Source organism: Oncorhynchus tshawytscha, linkage group LG14 (genome assembly GCF_018296145.1).
Source record: "Oncorhynchus tshawytscha isolate Ot180627B linkage group LG14, Otsh_v2.0, whole genome shotgun sequence".
Classification (NCBI taxonomy): domain Eukaryota; kingdom Metazoa; phylum Chordata; class Actinopteri; order Salmoniformes; family Salmonidae; genus Oncorhynchus; species Oncorhynchus tshawytscha.
This window is the reverse complement of record NC_056442.1, coordinates 27150694-27164302: the sequence shown is the minus strand read 5'-3', so window position 1 is coordinate 27164302 and position 13609 is coordinate 27150694. Positions and strand designations below refer to the sequence as shown.

General features: G+C 44.8%; 1 protein-coding gene and 1 pseudogene across 2 annotated transcripts in view; one reads left to right on the top strand and one right to left on the bottom strand.

Moving 5' to 3' along the window:
* LOC112266900 (vitamin K-dependent protein S) overlaps window positions 1-4841 on the top strand; it is a 17561-nt gene extending 12720 nt beyond the window's left edge. The window contains exons 5-8 of one of the 2 annotated variants that reach the window (XM_024444811.2): window positions 214-379; window positions 1289-1446; window positions 2240-2465; window positions 4262-4841. In XM_024444811.2, the coding sequence (XP_024300579.1) occupies window positions 214-379; window positions 1289-1446; window positions 2240-2465; window positions 4262-4401 (690 nt within the window). In that variant the 3' untranslated portion in view covers window positions 4402-4841. Of the gene's footprint in view, window positions 1-213; window positions 380-1288; window positions 1447-2239; window positions 2466-3053; window positions 3791-4261 lie in introns of those variants that run through there. The other variant, XM_042297253.1, reaches the window with a different exon arrangement.
* Window positions 4842-5962: 1121 nt separating this feature from the next.
* LOC112266901 overlaps window positions 5963-13609 on the bottom strand; it is a 31806-nt pseudogene continuing 24159 nt past the window's right edge.

Here is a 13609-nt window from a genome sequence, read left to right as displayed (position 1 = left end):
CTGCAGTTCTTATCATTTTACTATATTTTATACCCAACACAAACAGCACGTGTCTGTTCTTCGAATGCACCCACTGTCCCTCATCTGAATTGGACTATTTTGCAATGGACAAATAAAAACAAGAAAGAGCAGTGCTATGTAGTGAAGGGCAATCACATGGGGCTCGTTTTTCTATACCATTTCTGTCTTTCCTGTCTGTCCTGTCCTGTCTAGCTGAACCCTCCTCTGGATGGCTGCATGCGGAGCTGGGACTGGGTCAGACAGGACTCCAGCATCCTAGAGCGGACCCTGCAGGATTCCAAGGTGCAAAGGTGCTGGGAACATATTGCCCCCGGGTCCTACTTTACTGGAGTCGGCTCTGTTGGTTTCAGCTCTCTAGGTAGGCCACCTCACTTCCCCGTCACATGACAAGGGACAATATTTTTTGCTGTCCATGCACACTGACAGGGAATAATTCTGGGCCCTATATTTTAGGTCCCTGGAAACATTTAGCGGTAGTTTACCTTAATATAAGTTATTTGTTGGTCTTATAATTAAACAATGAAACAATGAAAACTTGGGACTGAAGAATGTTGGAAACAGTCGTACATATTGCAATATTGTCAACAATATCACTCCAAAAGACGTGTTGGACTTTGGTTTGGTAAAGATTTTGGTAAAGAAGTTTTCAACTTGTAGTTTTAGTTTTTATACTCCCATTCCATTCATCCTTTTCTTTACATGGCTTTCTGTAGAGCCTGTATTTGAATTCTAAGAGGAACACAGAACTCTTGCGGGAAGAAAACAATTAAGATTGGGGCTAAAAATGTGGAAACCTACCCCTTTCAAAAATGAATCCCTGGTTAACTCCCATCTCATTTACATGTACATCATTTAGCAGATGCTCGTATCCAGAGCGACTTACAGGAGCAATTAAGGTTAAGGGCCTTGATCAAGGGCACATCGACAGATTTTCCACGTTGCAGGCTCGGGATTTGAACCAGTGACCTTTTGGTTACTGGACCAACGCCAGTAACCGCTAGGCTGCCTGCCATCTCCACAGACAGCCTCACATGCTCCCATACTGTAGCTACTGTCCCATGGTATTGCTTTCTTGCCTTTTACTTCAATAACATCTGAAGCTGAAGTTTAAGTACTTGAATCTGGTGCTTTCCTTGTTTTGTCAGTAAAAAAAAGCGTGAAGACATTCAATGGTCTGTAAAAGGAACACTGCATGGTTGTATGAACAAGGGTGCATAGATTAGGGTGCAGAGTGATATGTATGTTATGTTTGTCTTTGTGTCTGCAGCGTTGCTGGGAAACTCTTCAGCTGAGCTAGATGGTGCAGACTGGACACTCTCTGTGGAGCTAGCTCTCAGAACGGTTTCAGCCAGAGGCTTTCTCTTTATTCTGATAGACACTCAGAACGACTACATCCTCTCCTTGAAACTCAACCACCCTTCACAGGTAACACACCGGAACTATACAGCCTCAAGACCCAACTGATCTGGACCAGCACTTTGTTAATTTATAGTCTCTATCTTTTCTCATTCCTTCACTATTACTGCTTTGGAAATGCTTATGATCTTTAAGAATGGCATAATGGCAAAGACACACGCACGCATGGACACACACACTCATACACTCTCATTCACACACAAACTCACACGGGTCACTCAAACACACTCCTCACATACACATACTGTACACACAGCAGCAGGGCACAAACAAGTCACACTCACACACTCCTGCCTCTGTTGAGTCTGGGACCTGACTTGATTAGCCCAATGCTCCCATGTTGTGATGTCATGCAAAATGCCAAGCAGGAAGAGGTCAAACCTTCCGAAAGAGGCTTTGTTGAAATTGTCACTGTCAGCATGCCATACTTTTAGATGTTTTAACTACTGGAAATCCCCCCAAATATCAATGTGAATAGATCTCCGTTGGCCTTCAACACACATTCTTTGTGCTGTGTGGAACAAACCCTGACTTTTACCTTTTACATCTGTCTAGGGCACAAACAGACATGTTGCTGTTTCCTGTTGTAGATTGTTCTGTTGATACCGATTGCTGATCTGGCATTCGGTGCCACTCCTTATGAAATTTGTTTCCATATGACAATGTGTTGACAATTTGTCCGGCCAGTGGAGGTCTTTTTAAACCCTAAATTAAGCATTAACTTATGGGGTGATATAATGCAAAAACAATCTCTCCTGGATAAGTTTGGATTCATCCATGATTTGGGTTTCCTGTGCCCTAGGAACTGATGCTGCGTTTGAGGGGGACTCTATTCTGGTCGCGCAGCTACCCCCAGACCCTCTGCTCAGGTGAGAGTCAGTTCCTGCAGCTGCAGGTGAGGCCAGGCCAACTGGTGATTGGCATGGGTGTAACCAAGGCAACCATGAGGTTGACGGATGGGGACTACGAGCTCCTGAAGAGGGTGTTGAGCCAACCAGGGAGCAGGGTGTACCTGGGGGGCGGGCCAGGTGAGCACTGAGTCTCAAATGACACCCTATTCCTTACATAGTGCACTACTTTAGGCCTGATACTTTTCTCCTATAATCTGATCCGTGCTGTCTTCCCACATCAACTGATCCTAATCCTCTTACTCATTCACTATTCTACTCTTGCACACGAAGGCCGCAAAGCCGAAACGTCTGTGTACTCTATACCTGATGCAGTGAAAATAATAACATCTAAAATGAAGTAAGCTTAATGCAACATGTTTCTAAGTGCGGACCCATCCCACCTTTTTACTATTCTACTCTTCCCACACTCTCTCACCCTCAAACGTTTCTCTTACTTTCAACTCTCTCTCTTCGTTTCACCTCATTCTTCTCGTTTCAGTCTTTTCCACAAACCATGTCCCAGAATCATCTCCTCTCTGTGTATTGTCCACTGTTAATTGTCCTCTATATTAATGTTTCCTGGATCACCTCACAAATCAGATAAGATCATTTTACACTGTATATAGATTTTTTTCTATTGTGTGGTTGACTGTCCGTTTGTTTAGTCCATGTGTAACTCTGTGCTGTTGTTGTTTGTGTCGCACTGCTTTGCTTTATCTTTTCCAGGTCGCAGTTGTAAATGAGAACTTGTTCTCAACTGGCCTACCTGGTTAAATAAAGGTGAATGACCATATGCTTCCAGGTCATATGGCAACATATAGACAACAAAAATGGGTGACTACATTCAGATGTAAAACATTTAAGAAAAAGCGTTCCTTCCTCCTTTAAATTATGATTGCTTTTTAGGGAAATTAAACTTGAAATTCAAAGTTTCTCCGATATTGTGTAGGTTGTGTAGATCCAGCTTGTCCCAATAGAAGACGTCTGAGATCTGAAAACATAACTCACTAAAAGTACACTATACGTGTTTGACACCCTATTCCCTATATATTGCACAACTTTTGGCCCAAGCGATGAAGGACCTAGAGTATGGGTTTCTTTAAGTGCTTGGAGGCGAGTCGCATAACTGTTACTTGATTGCACCGTTAATGCTATTAATGAGACCGACTGGTGTTTATACAGTAGAGTACAGTGAGTCCATACAAGGTGTTCTGTATCTAGCTGTGTTCCAGAGGAGTGGAGGTGAAGCCTCTGTTGAGGACAAATACAGCAAGAGATAAGAGTTGTGGAGAGGTGCAGATGTATCAAATTACAGGCAATTTCCCAGATGATATGTCATGATGACTCCTATGGACATATGGTGTCAAGATGAAACAGTGTGAGCCGGTAGTGGTGTGAGCCGGTAGTGGTGTGAGCCGGTAGTGGTGTGAGCCGGTAGTGGTGTGAGCCGGTAGTGGTGTGAGCCGGTAGTGGTGTGAGCCGGTAGTGGTGTGAGCCGGTAGTGGTGTGAGCCGGTAGCCGGTAGTGGTGTGAGCCGGTAGTGGTGTGAGCCGGGGTGTGAGCCGGTGTGTGAGCCGGTAGTGGTGTGAGCCGGTAGGGGTGTGAGCCGGTAGGGGTGTGAGCCGGTGGGGTGAGCCGGTAGGGGTGTGAGCCGGTAGGGGTGTGAGCCGGTAGGGGTGTGAGCCGGTAGGGGTGTGAGCCGGTAGGGAGCCGGTAGGGGTGTGAGCCGGTAGGGGTGTGAGCCCGGGGAGCCGTTAGACTTTACGAGTCTTTCTTCTGCTATCATTGTTTTTCTGCTATGAAATCGTGCAAATACTGCCACAAAGGGCCTTCACCTGTCCAGTCATGTTTCATCAGTGATTACTTCTAGGAAGGAAAGAAGCACAATTCAATCCCTTGAACTGGGCCTATCTCTGACCTTTGACTGTGTCCAGCGGGTCTGTCCAGCTTCCACGGCTGTCTCCAGGCCAAGATCCAGGGTGTCAACGTTGACCTTGACCTGGCAGAGGTCAAACACGGGGATGTCCGCTCTCACAGCTGCCCTGCCGCCCTCGACATCCGAGATGGGAAGTAAAGGAGCCGCGGTTACACCCGACACTGCTTATAAGACTACACAAGGCTGCACTGTTTTCTGTTTGGCTAATTGTCTGTCTCTCAACATTTTACTGTCTCATGTGGCTATCTATGTAACAAGATGTGACACAGTACTGCAGAATGCAGTAACATTGTATTTGTATTGAAGCATCTCTGACATGTGAGGGATGTTCATTTGAAGAACAAGAGAAGGTTTGCGTTTTCTTTGGGTAGATTGTTTTGCATACATTTTTGGCAAACTTGGTACGTCACTGCAAAACCGTAACATGGCCTCTTTCACTTTATTTGCTGCATATTGTTTCTGTAATTTCCAGCAGAATTCCCCTATAAGGAGGTAAAGCTAAACAGTACAGCTGAATTACCATGTCCACTCTTGTTAAGTCTGTGTGAATGGCAATAAAGCATTTGCTGCTTTTTGTAGCTATTTGAGTTGCATTGCATTTTTTACATATATGTTGTAACTTCCCCCAAAGCGTCAAAAACATTGTATTCTTTCTCAATGTATTGTATGGATGCTATGCAAGTTTGATCTCTGTGCATTACATTATACTTCCTATGAAAATAACTAAAGCAAGACAGAAGAGCCTTAGAACAGTTACTCTATAATCATCATTGACATGAGGAGCATGAACACGAAAACACAAGGAGTTCATCATCTTACCAGACAGAAGCTCTCATATACAGTTGCAGACTTGGATTCAAATAATGCAATTTTAAATAATTTGAAATGCTTTAGCTGAGCTTGATTGAGCTTCCCTAGCGCAATTGAACCAATAGAACAGTCGTAAAGGTGCAAAGCCTGCCGATCTGGCCCTCGAGACAGGCTAAAGCAAACGTGCAAAGTATTTGAACCCAGATTTTCACAGTTGCCTGAGAAAGAGGAGACTAAGCCAGTGTTCTTGTGGTCTATTTGTGTCCTGTGAAACTCTTTGACCCCGTTGAGTTTTTGTTAAGTCTGGTGTTTTACTTGGAAAGAAACTCCTTGATAATTACGCCATCTTCTGTCTTGTACATTTCCACAGTTTAATTGTGCAAGCAAATTACTTTTGGGTTTATTGGTTTTTAGCCCTCACGAGTGGAAGTTTTTGTGGATTTGTCTTCGGTCCTTAAAACAAAAAGTGTGTGTGAGGAGCTCTGTCAGTCAGAAGAGACATCTTAGATGATGTCGGGGAATCGTCTTCCCCTACCCAGGGGAAGAACATGTTTTATAAAAGGAAGGGAAAAAAACACACAGAAGTTTGAGGTATGCATTGTCTGGCCAGGGGCTCGATATTTTCGTACATATCCCCCTCTCTCTCTCTATGCCTATTGAGTTCAAAGAAAGAACACATTTCTTATTGCTTAAAGAGTTTTGGGCCCAAATGAAATTTATCCTGGGGTAGATTACTAGTGAGACCAATGGTAGACAATGTTAAGGCAATGAGGAGGCCAGGCAGGCAACATCAAGCAGCATCTCTATTGAATATGAGTGTGTGTGGGCAGCGTGGCACAACCAAAAACAGTAAGTCAATTTGATCAGAAAAAAAATGACTTAGCCAACATTACTTTATTACTTTATTAGCAGATACAGTTGAGTTTAAGATGTAGAATAAAAAGTCTATGTATTTTGGCAAATTGTACATTTCAAAAAAGGTCTTAAATAATTAACCTTTTTCCTAGATAGTAGAAGCACGTCATAAGCCATACATTTTTTGGGTAAATCAATCAAAATTGCTCAAAATATTTACATTTCATATACAGATATTTTACAGCATACAAAACAAACTCCAAAATACGAATCCCCCTGGATGTCATGTGGGCCAGGAGAGTCTGGAGGAAACTCCGTAGTTGTATGACAAGTTGGTAATGGAATGCTGGAGTAGGGAGGTTAATTCAGACAGAAAAGCTCTGTGGCTTGTAGGGCAGCAGGTTATAGAGAGGGGTTGGGGTCTGGACGGGGGGTACTGACGAATCACTCTGGGGGAACTCCGTCCCCGCTGCTGGGGCAAAGTATTGGGAGGTTCTCTGAAAGACAGAACAAAAACAGAAAACACTAAGGTTAGTTGGATTCAGCTAAGTCTTCACAATTTGCTAATTTGTTCCAATTATAACTAATCTACTTCTAGGTAAATAATAGCTACAAACAACAGACTTTGAATTGAAAACCACAACCAGTTTGAGTGGATAACCACGTAAACGTAATAGATCCCAAATAAACACAAACAAAGCTTAGTTTGAATCAGCTGAGCAAAGAGCGGAAAACAATATTCCATTTGTAACTCCACCCCACTTGGGAATAATTACAAATAGCAAACTTTGAACATCACTTGAGTGGATAAGCAAAAAAAAAGTTTCCAAATAAAATAGATTCCAAATGGAGGTACGCCTAATGTTTCTCAGACAAGTTATTTTTCTCTGGGGGTTAATTGGTTGAAGGTTGTTCTTTTTTGGTCTGCTGAGGCATGCACCTGGCATGATCTAATAGGGCTACTTGGTGCCCTCTGTCTTGCTAGCAGCCAGTAGTTGTGTTTTAATACAGAGGGTAAGGTAGACGATGGGCAGATTTAGGGGAGGGCAGCAGGGCAATATGGGATGGCAGAGGGAGTCCTCCCAGAACATATGAGTTTCCATCCAGTGTACAGTATCTCACTACTTTCTCTCTCCTTTGGTTTTACTAGACCAATTACCAATAACAGAACTTTTTAGGCCCAAGACCGAAACAGAGGTTGTTGTTGAAATACATCTTTGACGTCCTGGAAAAACCTTGTGTGGGCTCTATTTTTGGCTGCCGTTAAGGCGGTAGTGAGTGTGTGAGAGACTGACCGGGTAGAGACAAGTGAGTGTGTGAGAGACTGACCGGGTAGAGACAAGTGAGTGTGTGAGAGACTAACCGGGTAGAGACAAGTGAGTGTGTGAGAGACTAACCGGGTAGAGACAAGTGAGTGTGTGAGAGACTAACCGGGTAGAGACAAGTGAGTGTGTGAGAGACTGACCGGGTAGAGACAAGTGAGTGTGTGAGAGACTGACTGGGTAGAGACAAGTGAGTGTGTGAGAGACTGACCGGGTAGAGACAAGTGAGTGTGAGAGAGACTAACCGGGTAGAAACAAGTGAGTGCGTGAGAGACTAACCGGGTAGAGACAAGTGAGTGTGAGAGAGACTGACCGGGTAGAGACAAGTAAGTGTGAGAGAGACTGACCGGGTAGAGACAAGTAAGTATGAGAGAGACTGACCAGGTAGAGACAAGTGAGTGTGAGAGAGACTGACCGGGTAGAGACAAGTAAGTGTGAGAGAGACTGACCGGGTAGAGGTGTTGGTGTCCTGTGTTGGTGTTGTCCATCAGCAGGGGGGCAGTGGGGGAGGAGCGAAATCCCCCCTCTGAGAATTGCGAGGACGACAGGGTCACTGAGCTGCTCCTCTGCAAAACACACACACATGTTGGTTTAGTGTTAATTCTTACAAGTAAGGAGTGTGTTGTGATCCTCTTGTGTATTATGAAACAAAATGTGATCACAAAATACACACACACACGCAATAAGGCTGGTGCTAAAATTATGTCAATACAAAATAATTCAGCTTTCATCTGCTAAAAAATGTACTTGGATTGTTTGGGAGATGAAGATGGCGTGAGCAACAACCACAAATTCAACGCATTTCTGGTAGGCAATTATTCAGCCCTAATATCTTGTGTGATCTCAAGTCAATAGGCTTCCTCACTCTCTTTCCCAGAAGAGAGCAAATTGAAGGCCTGGCCTGAGAGAGGAACCATGTGGCCAATGTGACCACGTCAGCGGTCTGCCACATGGATGAACACACATCCAACTCTGACCACATCCGTCCTATCACCAGCGCTATCTAGCCGTGCAACCACCCTCCCCCCACCACATACACAACCGCTTGTTCACTCACACTGACACACTGTTCATCAACCAGAAGTTGTGGGGAGAGAGAATTATAGCGATGCCATGGTATTTGGATCAGACAGGAAGGGGTGGGGGATCCTGGGGATCTCAGTTTTTTTTTTTTATAAAAAAATTATCTCTGACGTTGATCTGTGTCTTCCTGGGCTATGCCCTGCTGTGTCTCCCAGCTCTATCGTGCTGCAACACAGAACATATGCCCCTTCTCCCTCGCCGCCAGCTCCTCTCCACACATCCCTAATTCAATCAGGACTGGTTAACTATTCTGTTTCTCCTGGGGACATTCAACGTAGGATGATCGCCAGAGAGATATCTCTCCTCTTTAGTGAGTCGTGACATTTAGAATCTGGATTGCTGGGTAACTAATACACATTTTTCTATTTGTTTTGATCTAGAAAGTATGAATAAGCCTTACCTAACAACCATCCACCCCTTCAAGCTTTGCTCGGATATTACAGACAGACCTGGGTTCAACTACTATTTGAAATAATTGTAAATACTTGATCTGTGCGTGATTGAGCCTGCCTGACTTAATGGAACAAAATATTCCCAAAACAATCAAGCCTGCACTCCAGGCAGGCTAAAACAAACACTGGCAGTATTTGCATGATTTTATAGCAGAAAATCAATTATAACAGAAGACTCAAAGTTTAACGGCTCCCCGGGCCCACACCACTACCTGCCCACACCCCTACCTGCCCACACCACTACCTGCCCACACCGCTACCTACCCACACTGCTACCTGCCCACACCCCTACCTGCCCACACCACTACCTGCCCACACCACTACCTGCCCACACCCCTACCTGCCCACACCCCTACCTGCCCACACCCCTACCTGCCCACACCCCTACCTGCCCACACCACTACCTGCCCACACCCCTACCTGCCCACACCCCTACCTGCCCACACCACTACCTGCCCACACCCCTACCTGCCCACACCACTACCTACACAACACTACATACCCCAGGTCATCTTAGGTTTCATTACATACAGTCGAGGAGAACTACTGAATATAAGATCAGCGTCAACTCACCATCAGTACGACCAAGAATATGTTTTTCGATGACGCGGATCCTGTGTTCTGCCTTTCAAACAGGACAACAGAATGGTTCCCATGCAGCGACCCAAAAGACGACTCCGAAAAGAGGGAAACCAGGCGGTCTTCTGGTCAGACTCCGGAGACGGGCACATCGTGCACCACTCCCTAGCATTCTTCTCGCCAATGTCCAGTCTCTTGACAACAAGGTTGATGAAATCTGAGCAAGGGTAGCATTCCAGAGGGACATCAGAGACTGTAACGTTCTTTGCTTCACGGAAACATGGCTCACTGGAGAGACGCTATCCGAGGCGGTGCAGCCAGCAGGTTTCTCCACGCATCGCGCCGACAGAAACAAACATCTTTCTGGTAAGAAGAGGGGTGGGGGCGTATGCCTTATGGCTAACGAGACATGGTGTGATGAAAGAAACATACAGGAACTCAAATCCTTCTGTTCACCTGATTTAGAATTCCTCACAATCAAATGTAGACCGCATTATCTACCAAGAGAATTCTCTTCGATTATAATCACAGCCGTATATATCCCCCCCCAAGCAGACACATCGTTGGCTCTGAACGAACTTTATTTGACTCTTTGCAAACTGGAATCCATTTATCCGGAGGCTACATTCATTGTAGCTGGGGATTTTAACAAGGCCAATCTGAAAACAAGACTCCCCAAATTTTATCAGCATATCGATTGCGCAACCAGGGGTGGAAAAACCTTGGATCATTGTTACTCTAACTTCCGCGACGCATATAAGGCCCTGCCCCGCCCTCCTTTCGGAAAAGCTGACCACAACTCCATTTTGTTGATCCCTGCCTACAGACAGAAACTAAAACAAGAGGCTCCCACGCTGAGGTCTGTCCAACGCTGGTCCGACCAAGCTGACTCCACACTCCAAGACTGCTTCCATCACGTGGACTGGGAGATGTTTCGTATTGCGTCATATAACAATATTGACGAATACGCTGATTCGGTGTGCGAGTTCATTAGAACGTGCGTTGAAGATGTTGTTCCCATAGCAACGATTAAAACATTCCCTAACCAGAAACCGTGGATTGATGGCAGCATTCGCATGAAACTGAAAGCGCGAACCACTACTTTTAATCAGGGCAAGGTGACTGGTAACATGACCGAATACAAACAGTGCAGCTATTCCCTCCGCAAGGCTATCAAACAAGCTAAGCGTCAGTACAGAGACAAAGTAGAATCTCAATTCAACGGCTCAGACACAAGAGGCATGTGGCAGGGTCTACAGTCAATCAAGGACTACAAGAAGAAATCCAGCCCAGTCACGGACCAGGATGTCTTGCTCCCAGGCAGACTAAATAACTTTTTTGCCCGCTTTGAGGACAATACAGTGCCACTGACACGGCCTGCAACAAAAACATGCGGACTCTCCTTCACTGCAGCCGAGGTGAGTAAGACATTTAAACGTGTTAACCCTCGCAAGGCTGCAGGCCCAGATGGCATCCCCAGCCGCGCCCTCAGAGCATGCGCTGACCAGCTGGCCGGTGTGTTTACGGACATATTCAATCAATCCCTATACCAGTCTGCTGTTCCCACATGCTTCAAGAGGGCCACCATTGTTCCTGTTCCCAAGAAAGCTAAGGTAACTGAGCTAAACGACTACCGTCGCACCCCTACCTGCCCACACCACTACCTGCCCACACCCCTACCTGCCCACACCCCTACCTGCCCACACCACTACCTGCCCACACCCCTACCTGCCCACACCACTACCTGCCCACACCCCTACCTGCCCACACCCCTACCTGCCCACACCCCTACCTGCCCACACCGCTACCTGCCCACACCCCTACCTTCCCACACCACTACCTGCCCACACCACTACCTGCCCACACCCCTACCTGCCCACACCACTACCGGCTCACACTGTTGGTTCATCTTGACACCATATGTCCATAGGAGTCATCATGTATCATCATGTATCATATATCACCTGGGAAAAGTTGTGCAATATATAGGGAATAGGGCGTCAAACACGTACAGTGAACTTAAAGTGAGTTATGTTTTCAGATCTCAGTCTTCTATTGGGACAAGTCCATGTCCCAGGTCTTCTTTTGTAGATTCAGCTATATCAAATGGAAAATATCAGCTCCATGTAATTTCCAGATTTGTTTTGCTTATCTTTTACATTCATTTGAAGTTGAGAAGGCACATAGCTGGATCTACACAATCTGAAAACATTGGAGAAACTTTGAATTTCGAGTTTAATTTCCCTAAAATGTCCCTATAATGAACAGTATGTCTTTGAGTCAATCCGTAGCACTGAAGATCCTGCGCTACACTGCAATAGAAATTTAAAGGCAATGTTCTAGCGTTCGCAGAGACTGCATTCAAGGTAAACACCGCATATGTTGGCTCAATCGAAAATGATCTTTAAATTTCGATCAAATCCCAAAAAAATGGTCACATGCACATCTTTAGCAGATGTTATTGCAGGTGAGGTGAAATGCTTGTGTTCTTAGATACTACTGCACTGTTGGAGCTAACAATTCATATAGCGCTACAGCTCAGATCTTCAGAGCTACAAATTGAATCGAGGCAATGTTAACCTGTGAGCTCTGAGAATGAGCTTATATAAATAACGTACCAAAGTATTCGAGAACCACGGACAGCTACCGCTAGCCAGCGCATGGGGGATGACGCTTCAGCACCACAGCAGTGGAGAGTGCCACTACAGGCGGGTTATGCCCCGCACCCAACATCGCTCATAAGGAGCTGTTGCCACAGACCTGTGGTCTACTGAGAAGAATGTTTGGCATGGGGAGGAGAGCAGCCCTGCAGGGCAAGAGAATGCCACCTTGATTTTGATTCTTTTTCACAATCCCCTTCCCTAAGTTTAATACAATATGGAATGAGACCTGGATATGATTGAACTGCAAGTACTGCTCAAGACTCCTGATTATACACCACAAACCTTTAAGTATTGATACAAGTACATTAGCGTGTAGTTTTTGCCGCAGCCTGTGTCTCTCACCTTGTCCTTGATGCTTCCCAGCACGGCAGTGGTAAGGATACCCAGAAAGAAGGCCACCAGGTTGAGGCTGGTCAGCACCCAGATCAACACGTACAGGGACAGCACATCACCGCAGCTCCGCACACCCACAAACTCATAGTAGTTGTTTATGTAGCCCCCACTACAAGACAGGACAATAGAACGTCACTAACATCCAATCCTATAACAATATTATTCTAGTTATGCTATTAATATGCCATTCATAGAATAACATTAGGCTACTTTATAAAGCTATACTATTAATACTATTAAGGAGGTATGATATGAGTTGGCCAGGCCCAGGAGTTCTTCCAGACCAATCAATCAAATGTATTTATAAAGCCCTTTTTACATCAGCAGATTTCACAAAGTGCTATATACAGAAACCCAGCCTAAAACCCCAAACAGCAAGCAATGCAGATGTAGAAGCACGGTAGCTAGGAAAAACTCCCTAGAAAGGCAGGAACCTAGGAAGAATCCAAGACATGAACCAGGCTTTAACCTTTATTTTGACAGGGATGTAATACTGAGACTGGGGTCTCTTTTACAGATGAGTCCTGAATAAATACATCAAAAACATACAATATACGAAATGACCAAACATATTAAGAAAACAGACACATTTATCAACATAGAGGTCTCCAGTCATGACTCTGAACTGACCAAGGGGAACATCTCATTTCAGAGAGCTCTGTAAGGTGTTCCACATAAAGGGCACAAAGAGACTAAAAGCAGCTTTGCCCAACTCTGTGGAGACCAAAGGGGCTTCCAGTGTTATTCAAGCCTGAGGCCAGGTATGGTCCTTTGTAAGTCTAAATTTAATTAATGATTATAGATGCATAGGACGTTTCTGCATGAGTGCTTTGTAGATAGAGCGAGTTCTTGTGTACTGTTCAAACTAGTCATTACAAATGAATTAAAATCTGAGTTATGGGACCTAGAACAAAAACATGCATTTTGTTTTGTTTGCACTAACTATAGATCCAGTAGTGACCTCTGCAGTGCTTGGAAATCAGACTCCAAAGATGAAAAGACTTGGCCAACCGATGGCGCAATGAAATACAACACTACATCATCTGCACACAAATATATATATTTTTTTTTTTTCAGCATTACCAATGTTATTTATATAGATTGTAATCAGTAGTAGGCCGAGTTTCGAACCTCCTTTATGTAACTCAATGATCTCCGATTTGACACCATCTACCTTGATAGCCTGAGT